A 10,613-nucleotide genomic window follows, 5' to 3' on the forward strand; every position below is an offset into this window, starting at 1 on the left:
AGGGATTCGTTTTTCCTTCTTCTAAATAAATAATGGAACAATAAAAAGAATCACTGCAATTTTATTTATGTTTACGCTTTATTTATAAATAAATTCCCCTCCAAATTGTGGTATGTTTATTTTCACATTATTTACTTCTATTCTTGTAACGAAACAAGGCTTATGGTTCAAAATTACTTTTCAATTAAAATTATATTATTTTTTTAATATTTTATTTTATCTATAAAAATATTAATTTAATTAAAAAAACATTTTAAAAAACAGAACCTATTTCCCGGAAGTTAATTACTTCCATTGGTTCGGGAGGCAAGCTAATTTGTGGCATCCATTGCACATGGATCGTCGTAATTGACAATGAACTGTCTGCGTTAAACGTTTTCCTTTCTTTTCTCCTTTGCATGTTACGAAAAACAACGTCGTTTTCGGTTGCCAGCTTTGCCACCATTTTTATTATTATTATTTTTTTTTCTCTTAGAGCCTATTTACATTTATCTTAAAAAATATAAAATTCATTTTTTTAGTATTTTTAATAATTTTAATATACTAATAACAAAAATAATAATAAAAAAAAATAATAGATTAATATCAAAAATATTTTTAAGAAACGCAATTAATGGTAAGAGGTGGTAAAAGTAAAAGTAAAATCCTTTCGTTTCCCTCTTTTCTTTTCTGTCGTCAGTCAGTCAGTAAGTCGTCACCGCTCAAAAATAGTATATAAAATGTCAAAAAAGGCAAAGCAAACAGCCCTTCCCTTCAAAGCTACCCCAGCTTGCTCGGCTAAGGCTAAAACACAGATAGAGAGAGAAACAAAAATCGAACTAAGGAAACAAACCACCGGTTCATTGCAATTTCTAGAGAGAGAGAGGCTATATTTCTTGCTTTTTAGAGAGAGAAACACGCAATCAGTTTAAATGGCTGCCTTTGATGCATTTGAAGTCATTCAACCTTCAAGTCACACTTCTTTCGATGGAGTAGACGACGAGAGCTACTCCAACTTCGCCTCTTACTCCACCGCCGCCGTTCCTGGTGATTTCCCCGGCGGAGATGTCTCCGTCGATCACGCGAGTGGTTCTCCTGATGTGTTCGGGTTTGGATCTGATGCGGATCCGGATTTCTCTCATCAGAGTCCGTTCGGATCGGTGCATGTAGAGAACGGGAATGGTAATGGATATAATGGAGCGGACGACGACGTTTTTGTGAGTGATGGACCGATCCTTCCTCCACCTACTGAAATGGAGCCTGAGGAAGGTTATGCTCTTCGCGAGTGGCGTCGGTGAGATTTTTTTATCATTAATTTGTTTAATCTTTAGATCTGCTGGTTTCTCTGTAGTAGAAGTAAATTGATTGATCTGTTTATAGGAAATGGTTAGCTTTAGACTTTAGTGGTAATTGATGATTTAGAACTTAATTTAATGCGATCTGCACAAGTTTATGTACTTATTAGAGTTTATGGAAGTAGATTACGGTGCTGATCTTGGTGTCGCGTGAGTTCAGTGGAGTTATGGCGAGGAATGCTCCTCGAATCTATATCTGTTGAGCTTCAACTTACCATTTCCGATCAGTCAGTTGTTTCATCCTGATGTATGAGATTGTTTTGGGGCCTATTTAAGTGGGCTTGGTGATTCATTTATGGCAGCATGTGTCTGTGAATTGACTGATTTGTTTTCGGGAGAGTATTTTATAGGTTAGTTGATGGTTAGGAGCTTAATTTAATGCTATCTTTTAGATGTTATTAGCTAGTGGGGGAAATATAGGAAGATTAAGGTACCAATTTTGGTGATCTAATCTCTGGTCCCGATTATGTCTTGTGAGATTGACACTGCAGTTCAATGCCTGAGATTTTTTAAACTTTGATCTGTAGTTTTAGGTTTTGAGTTGAGAGAGATTGTCTTTGAGCAGCAAGTGCCTCAGTGCTATCAGGGACTGAATTATGAGGGGGTTGCTGGTTGAATCAATTGGAATTGAGTTGTGGTTATATTACATATTTGAATTGTAAGTTTATGGTTCATTGGCAAGTAGTCAACTTTTTTATCTTAACCTATGCATTTATTGAGGTGCCTATTTTGTTGATTCTCTAATGGAAGTAACTGGGTTTATACAAGTTGGATGATTTCCCTGATTTAGGATTCTGTTTCTATACTTCTTAGGACATTCCTGTGTCTCTGTAGTTTTTTACTCTGCTATGTGGGTTGAAGTGTGGTTGTAAACTACAAATTACCAGATGGTATCCTATCCTCCTTCGACAAGTTATTTATAGTGGAAGGATGATGAAAAGAAATCTTTGCTTGTTTCTTGTTGGTTGTCGCATCTATCTATTTCCAGGTATCAAACTTGTTTCTTTGCAATTATTCAGCCAAGATGGATTTAATCTCTGGCATATTGAAGTACTGTAGGAAGCCTGCTACGAATCTGCCATTAAGTTAGAAATTTTGAATGATTTTCAGAAGCATAGAAATTTTCCTCGGAGTGATTACTTGTCTCTGAAGTTGCTGTTATGACGCTCATCTTGTCAAAACTCTTAATATTCTGTAACCGATCACTGCTCATAAAACATTATCAGCATGTACATTCACAATTCTCTTGAGATTTTCTGCTCGTCAAATTTATTACCTGTTTGGGTTGGGCAGTAAAAATATCCAGTAATTTGTTATTCAAATAGGAACAGATCCTGTTTCATAATACTACATATTCACAATTATCTTGAACTTTTCTGCTTATCAAATTTATGATCCGTTTGGGTTGGGCAGTCAAAATGCCATGCATCTTGAGGAAAAGGAGATGAGAGAGAAGGAGATGAGGAAACAGATAATTGAAGAAGCGGATGAGTACATACGAGGTTTCTATGAGAAGAGGAAGCTCAATATTGAGACCAACATAGCTACCAACAGAGAAAGAGAGAAGGTAATTTTTCTAAGAGCTTTGAATTTGCTAGATTCTTGCGCATAATGTGCCAGTTGCCATGTTTTGATGACGAGTATTTGTACGGAATAGTTGTACTTAGCCAATCAAGAGAAATTCCACAAAGAAGCGGACAAACAGTACTGGAAAGCAATAGCTGAGATCATTCCTCGTGAAGTTCCTAATATTGAGAAGAGGAGAGGCAAGAAAGAGAAGGATCAAGATAAGAAGCCATCAGTTACTGTTATCCAGGGCCCGAAGCCTGGAAAACCCACTGATCTTTCGAGGTTGCGACAGATACTTGTTAAGCTGAAACATACACCCCCACCTCATATGATCCCACCCCCACCTCCTCCAAAGGATGCCAAAGACGGGAAGGATGGAAAAGATGCCAAAACAGGAAAGGATGGCAAAGATCCCGCAACCGGAAAAGATGCAGCATTAGGCACAACCACGTCAGGATCAAAGGCAGAGGCTGCTGCACCTGCCAAAGATGCCCCTGCAAACGGTTCCTCCAGCTCACCCAAAGAAGATGCAGCAGCTGACATTGCCCAGCCAACTGCAGAGCCAGAGCCAACTCCAGCTGCCTAATCCCTCACATTTTCTCTCCCTTTACCGTTGTTTAACTCTATACTTTTTGTACCATCTTTACCAGGGTTTTATTTTGTAGTGTGATGCCTCTCCTGTCTTTGATCACATGATGTGACTAGGTATGTTTGTTCTGTTATTTGCTCTTTTTTTCTGGGGGCATATATTATACCTGTATGCACTGAGATTTGAAATTGGTTTTGTTTTTGCGTTGTCTCTTGGAGTTAGCCTTCTACACTGGCTCCTTTCTCTCTGTCGTGTTCACAGGCTTGTGGGAAAGCAACGGAAGATTCACTCCCTATAAAAACTTCGAACATAAAATGCCGATCCGACACCAAAATATACTCCAATCTAGTTTGGAAACAGTGTATTTTTGTCTTTAAGTTTTAATTATTGGATCATCAAGCTCGTAGACCCATGCAATTCCCATCGTAAAAATGGCATCTAAAATCCAATCAATTACAAAACAAACGCTCAAGCTTCGACGCTCGTTACACTTTCAACGAAACGTGTTTTTCAATCTTGTTTGGTTTGAGATTGGACAGGCGAAATGTTGAACCTTGACTTCGTAATAGATAGAGCGTGATTGGCTGGGATAGTGGTTGTTTTTATTTTCATTTTGAAATATATGTTAATGATTTTTTTTTATTTATTAAAAATTATTTTTGATATTAGCAAATAAAAAATTATCTAAAAAGTATAAATTATATTTAATTTTAATAAAAAAATTAAAAATTTAATGAAATACAAACAGAATACCGTGTCCTAGTAATAAATGACCGCTCGGCTCGAGGAGAGAGTGACGAGACAGATATCACAACAGGATGCATAAATGGGAAAGGACAAGAGGGGAAGTTGAGGCTGTCATGCTGTGATAATTAAACCACACCAACCAGCGCTAATGAGAAGATTTTTTTTCAATGGTATAATAACTCAAGAGATTGAAGTTTCTCTCCGGTTGGTGCAAACGTCCATGTGGCTATAAAAAGTCTAGGAGGTCATGTTTTCCAACTCATCCGGAATGTGAGGCTGTGAGCCTCACCCTTTCTTTTCTTTTGCTTTTTTTATAGACAGCGAACTGGTTGACCCGTTTGCCTGTTTTTTTGTTTTTTAAAAAAAATTATATATGTGAAAAAAATAAAAAAGAAGACCGGCAAACGGGTAAGCCAGTTCACTGAAATCGGTTCAAGCTTGCGAACTAACAACATAAAAATAGCTGAGTAAAAAGCTGTGTAAATTGCACGGTGAAATTACTATTATGTTGTGAGTGGTGAAATCAGTTGGCTTTATTTTAGGGGTAGCAAAGTATTTTTACGGGATTTATTAGTCCTTACAAAAAAGGACGGGATCTTTTTTATTTTCTTGAATAATATAATTTTTACGGGATTTAATTGATTCAAACAAGATATTGACAAGAACGAACACATCCAATCCAACTTGGTTTTTAATACTCCCTACTGTACGACAACATCTAATCATGGTTGTTAATCTCTATCATGTCCGAACTTGAGAGATTATGTTCGGTTTGGGTTTTTAGTTGAACCAACAAGATATAAACCCAACGAAACATTCTTAATCCAATTAAGTTTTAATGGCCAATAAGATCAATACTAAAAAAAAAAAAAATTAGCATTTGAGAACGAAATGCAAAACCGTGTTTTATCGAATTAAATTTTTTAAAAAAAAATTTTAATTTTAATATATTTTTAAACAAAAAAATAAACTTTAAAAAATAGTACTCCAAGAACACATAGTACTCGAGAAACACAGCATTCATGCCATTTCGAAAATCATATATGATGACCAAGGTTCTTATCTATGACCCAAGGAGAGAAACGTTCGGCGATCTGGCAGTTAAATTAGTACGGCCAGTTGAACCCGCGAACCGGTGATCTGACGGGCTCATCCTCCTATAATAATCACAGGGCATCTGAGCTATTCAGTTTTTTTTTTTTTTTGGCCTTTTATTAGATAACAAACTCTTACCACTCTCATATCAAGAAATAAAATCATAAAAAACGCAACACATAATTGCATGTTGAACACATTTGCTACAAGCCTACAACAATATAAATTTGCCACTTCAATTGGGCATAAACTGTGATCCCTCTTCCTACAAATGAACTACGTATCCGCAATGATAACGGTTATGAAATAAGTGTGTCCCCTAGCAACTAGTTCTTTGTTTTCCACCTCCATCAGTTCTTTCCCGAAGCCTGCTGCTAAGTAGCAAATGCAAGGTTATCCTTCATCTGGGAGTCACCTCGGTGATTGTTACAGGAACAGAGCTCATCTGGTAGCTAGTAGAGTTGGTGGATGATTTTTTCATAGAAGAACGTCCCCCGCTAGCGCTATCTGAATCTCGGAAGAAACCTGGAGCAGTGAGTAACTTGTCATTTAGCCGGATTTGCTTCGAAAGCATGGCAACAACCTGGCTCGTGAGTGGCCTTCGGTTTGCTGCTGATTGGGTGCAGAAAAAGGCAACTTTGATGTACCTAATGACTTCTTCCTCGGGAAATTCTCCCATCTCTGGATCCACGAGTTCCAAGGGTCTCCCTTCTTCGTGAAGCTCCCATGCCTTCAGAAGGGGGCAAGAGTAATTGAACAGTATAAGATTGCTAGTGACCAAGATCACATCCAGAGAGGACAATTTTAAGTACCAAATATCAAGGCATTAGTTGTATGAATGAGGGTTCATTTAAATGAAGCCTTCTTCCTATTTCATAACTTATTGCTGTTGCCACACCAGAAATCCAAATCACGTTCAAAACCTTTCTAAACTAATGAATGCATACTAATTATGACGAAAAAGAGGATCTCCCATGTAATAGGCAATATAAATCCAAAGCTATCAGGAAGTCTGTTTGCATAAGGAAAATCAACATACCCATTCTAGGAGTAACTTATCCGTCCCTCCCCAGCTTGGCTTTGTACTATTTCTTCCACTAATTATTTCAAGGATAAGAACCCCAAAGCTGTACACATCAGCCTTCATGGTTAACTGACCACCCAATGCATATTCTGGTGCCAAATAACCACTGCAAAACAAAAACAGAGAAAGGTAATAGCTATTTAATTTCCCTTGCAACATAGAACTCAAATACAAACTTTATGTAGAAAAGCACTGCAGACTGCTCAGCATGACTAGAAAATTTGGAAACTCGGACGCGAAACAGTTAAACCTTAAAGGACAGATTTGATTCACATTGTCAGAGGTCAGAAAGGAACCGTGAATTAAAAAAGAAAAAGCCATCGACCAAGTTTCAGAAATTGAAATATAAGACATTATGGGCTCAAAATCAGAATGAATGAGTAACGACACTCCAAGTTAAACAAAATTAAAGAATGAGAAAGATATGAAATGTCTATTTCATGAAGTGAAATCAAAGAGACCTGTCAGTGTCATAGATGTAGGAGCAACTTTTTTATTTTAAGAAATATATTCCAAACTTCAAACTATGAAGAGATTGAATTGGGCCCAGGGTTTGATGGAAACTATATATAGGATGGTTGATGGCTTCAAAACTGTGCTGCATCTAACTCTCGGATGATTGTTAACAAGTCAAATTTATTCTGAATGATCAACAAGGAAGCAACATTATTCATGCTGACAATGCAGTGTAACTTGGTTTAGTATATGTAGTTCCCTTAGCTATCGTTATAGGAGGGAGGAAAAATCCTTTTTAAAATTTAGCAACGCTGACTGAAAAACTAACTTGCTGGTTATGAGGATTTAGCATTTCATCACTGCAGCTAAGATGCTTGTCTACAGCATCTGTTTAAAGTAAAATAATGTCAAAAGAACAGCAACATACGTTGTTCCAGCTATTCTTGTGCTAATGTGGGTGATATTATCTGGGAACAGTTTAGCCAACCCAAAGTCTCCAATTTTTGGGTTGAGGTCTTTGTCAAGAAGTATATTGCTAGCCTTGATGTCTCTATGCACGATATGTGGTACCAGTTCTTCATGAAGGAAAGCAAGACCCCTAGCAATACCCAAGCTAATAGCAGATCTCCTTCCCCAGTCTAGTCTAATATTTGTACTCCTTGAACCTGAAAGTATAGAAAAGGATAAAAAATATTACACATTTCTGTCTGGCCATGATAGAAAATAACTAGTTCAGCTGTCACAATAAAACTTCTCATAAATTCACCTAACAAAGCACGGTCAAGACTGTTATTCTCTAAATATTCATATACTAGAATCCGGTTTGCTCCTTGAACACAGCACCCTATCAACTCAACAAGATTTGGATGCCTAACGTTTGATATCGTTTTGATTTCATTCAAAAATTCTCGTGCACCTTGCTTTGATTGAGCAGAAAGTGTCTTTACAGCAACTTGTATTCCGCTCCTGAGGGTTCCCTACCAGTGTTTCCAAATAGAAATCAAGTAAAAGTCTTTATAAAGCATAAAATGGTCAAAATGATGATTGCATCTTCAAGACAGTGGATGTTCCAAAATATGTCCAGTCATGAGAGAATGATAACTAAGACAATTGAGTTAAATATTAGTTCTGGAAAGAAAGAAGGGGCCTAGAAAATTGGTGTTTTAAGCTCTTCAACAAAAATTAAAGCAAATGAGCTTGAGTGAACTCATAAGAGATAGCAATAGGAGAAGCTCAGAATATCTCCAGTGTAGCAGAATAGTTTTCCATCATGCTTGTATGATAGTTACAGAAATGAATTTTGTTGTGGACAAAAATCATAGCATGTAATTGATGTCAACAAAAGCATATAACTTCAAGTACTGTAAGAATCCGGATAGATTAATTTAAATTGTTGCATGCTTTATATTTTGGTACAATAAGTTTTGAACCAGGCCGTGATTATTTCCTTTACTGCTCCATTCAACGGCCTGAGTTTACAAGTTATGACAACAAGAATGGGTAATGACCATGAAATTTATATGGGAAACAAACTGGAAAGAAAAGAAAGCTATTTATTTCATTATTGAATGCATTCAAAGTCTAACATATTAAGTTTGACACTTTCCACAAAATTAACAAGCTAATTAATTTGGCAGAATGTTATCACTAGAACCATCTGAAATTTTCTGACTACCTTGTAAACATCGCCAAAACCTCCCCGTCCTATCTTATTGCTTGAATGGAAGTTATCTGTTGCTGATCTTAATTCATTGTAAGATATATGGTTAACATCCTGAAGCAAATCACCTAGCAACACAAAAAGGAGAAACAACATGAAGTAACAAGGAGAAAATCACATTATAATGTGCATGAGAAAAAATAGGGTGGAAATCAATTTGAATTGTGGTTGCATTATCAGAATTGAGTGGCTGACATTGGACAGCTAGAATTACAAAAACCAAAATGATAGTGCTGAGAAAGTATGATCTAGAATAAATAATCTGTAACATAACTGTAGAAAAGATGGCCTTCATTATGTCTGTAGTAGATGGTAGAGGAAGTACAAAGTTATAATACAATCCATGCATCTGTTACATCAGAATACATGTCAAGTGCACCGAAACTGCTACATACATGAGAGAGTTTCACATCCTGTCTGAATGTATTGTTGCTTAAAAATATGACTTGTCTGACTGAATGTCTAAATCGCAAGCCAGTATATATGTGAAATGCAAAGTCACAAATGACAGGCTCACAAGCATCAGTGATAGTCATTAATCTTGCCCGAAAACCATTTGATAAATCTACACGTCAGATGAGCAGGTTACACATTTATGCCCTGAAAATCTGAGCTCATAATATCATTCCTCCCCAAGAGTTGCACTTAATGTAATTGAGCAGAATCTACATGTTATATTTTCTAACCTAGCTGGCATCACATCACCACTTCATGCGAAAATCTGAGCTGACATAATATCATTCTTACTCAAAACTGCCAGCAAAGATTGTTGCAGTACTGATCGAGCAGCAAGATAATAATTGATTGTGATTGAAACTCTAATGCATGTAGTTAGTTTTTTTCGAACGAGGACTAGTATAACGAACACGACATGCACCTTTCACAACAAACATCACAGGGTATCTGAAATCCAGTAGTTCATAAATCATGTTAAATAGTTGGCAAATTTCTCACCATCTATACCGTGGAGAGTCTCGGCAGCACTCCCTCTTTTTTTATCTACACTTGGTCCTCCAAAACAGCTACACCTCATATCTTTCTGCTGCAATTTATGACCTCTCCTCTACATCACATAGTTATTCACCTTCCAAGATATAAAAACATAGCAACATAAAAATCGACTCTTTATGGAAATCCTTGATTTTGCAATAAATGATCAAACTAAAACTTTCTGCCACCAATTAAACTACATTCTCAAATTACCACTTCTTGATTACATATAATTACTTTGAAATCCAACTAGCCTTTCCTCAATCACAAAATTTAGCTCTAAAAAAGAAAAGACAGCTACCCTTTTGAAAGTTTCATACTTTCTTGAAGCTTGACCCCACTTTTTTTAGCTCAAAAAAAACCTCAACCACCACCAAGAGATCTCTAGACTTGAACTTTTCTATTGTGTACAATTAAGAACCCGCTACTGCAAAACACAAACAGATTAAGATGGTACTTAAGAAGAAGCTATTACCTGATTAGCAGCATAATGAAAGCTGATCAAGGAGTTTCCAAGTTGTAAAGTTTTTGAATGAAAAACAATTATAAGAGAGAAATACAGAGAGCACGAAATATATTCCAACCAAAATACTGGGTTTATAATTTTCTTGGTGAATGCTGTTGAGGTTTTGAACTTCTTCTTTTTGTGTGTTTTTCAAATTTTTGGTTGTTCGTGACTTTTAATGTCGTTACTTCAATGGGGAAACAAAAAGTTGGAGATGGTGAGCTCTGTTTGCTCTTGGTTTTTTCTCGTTCATGGGCCCGCGACGTGTGGAACCGGTCACCAGCAAGCCATTTCTTGTAGGCTGTCTTCCTCTCTCTTATTTTCGTGCGTTTTTCGTTGTTTTCAGATTAGGACCTTTCACTTTCAAGCTTCGTCGAGTGGTTATCTTATTTTCCCAATTTATCATCTTTGTCTTTGGCGTTTGTAATTGTATTTTAAAAATATATATATTATTATTATTATTTATAATTTTAATATGCTGATATTAAAAATATAAAATATAAAATATAAAAAATATATATTTT

At 36.3% G+C, this 10,613-nt stretch overlaps 2 protein-coding genes across 3 annotated transcripts; one reads left to right on the plus strand and one right to left on the minus strand.

Moving 5' to 3' along the window:
* Positions 1-736: 736 nt before the first annotated feature.
* Positions 737-3,702, plus strand: LOC118047334 (clathrin light chain 1). Its single transcript, XM_035056602.2, has 3 exons — positions 737-1,273; positions 2,748-2,901; positions 2,992-3,702. The coding sequence occupies exons 1-3, from the start codon at positions 912-914 to the stop codon at positions 3,487-3,489; spliced, it is 1,014 nt and encodes a 337-aa protein (XP_034912493.1). The 5' UTR covers positions 737-911; the 3' UTR covers positions 3,490-3,702.
* A 1,780-nt stretch (positions 3,703-5,482) lies between these two features.
* Positions 5,483-10,393, minus strand: LOC118047332 (cold-responsive protein kinase 1-like). 2 transcript variants are annotated; one of them, XM_073408510.1, is made up of 7 exons: positions 10,060-10,393; positions 9,549-9,678; positions 8,550-8,662; positions 7,791-7,851; positions 7,302-7,539; positions 6,374-6,524; positions 5,483-6,064 (listed from the first exon to the last, which is right to left on the minus strand). In XM_073408510.1, exons 2-7 carry the CDS (start codon positions 9,625-9,627, stop codon positions 5,735-5,737), a joined length of 972 nt encoding a protein of 323 aa, XP_073264611.1. In that variant the 5' UTR covers positions 9,628-9,678; positions 10,060-10,393; the 3' UTR covers positions 5,483-5,734. The 2 variants fall into 2 exon arrangements, with proteins under 2 accessions (XP_073264611.1, XP_034912491.1); XM_035056600.2 differs by having other exon boundaries at positions 7,641-7,851; positions 10,060-10,390.
* Between the last annotated feature and the right edge of the window lie 220 nt (positions 10,394-10,613).

Source organism: Populus alba, chromosome 4, assembly GCF_005239225.2.
Source record: "Populus alba chromosome 4, ASM523922v2, whole genome shotgun sequence".
Classification (NCBI taxonomy): domain Eukaryota; kingdom Viridiplantae; phylum Streptophyta; class Magnoliopsida; order Malpighiales; family Salicaceae; genus Populus; species Populus alba.

Excerpts from the sequence above, each read along its gene's own strand:
- LOC118047334 (XM_035056602.2), top strand. The coding sequence starts at position 912 with ATGGCTGCCTTTGATGCATTTGAAGTCATTCAACCTTCAAGTCACACT. Across the intron at positions 1,274-2,747 it reads GCTCTTCGCGAGTGGCGTCG|TCAAAATGCCATGCATCTTG; the intron begins GTGAGATTTTTT and ends TGGGTTGGGCAG. Across the intron at positions 2,902-2,991 it reads CCAACAGAGAAAGAGAGAAG|TTGTACTTAGCCAATCAAGA; the intron begins GTAATTTTTCTA and ends TGTACGGAATAG.
- LOC118047332 (XM_035056600.2), bottom strand. The coding sequence starts at position 9,627 with ATGAGGTGTAGCTGTTTTGGAGGACCAAGTGTAGATAAAAAAAGAGGG. Across the intron at positions 7,852-8,549 it reads GTTTTGGCGATGTTTACAAG|GGAACCCTCAGGAGCGGAAT; the intron begins GTAGTCAGAAAA and ends AAACACTGGTAG. Across the intron at positions 6,065-6,373 it reads ATAAGTTACTCCTAGAATGG|GCATGGGAGCTTCACGAAGA; the intron begins GTATGTTGATTT and ends CCCCTTCTGAAG.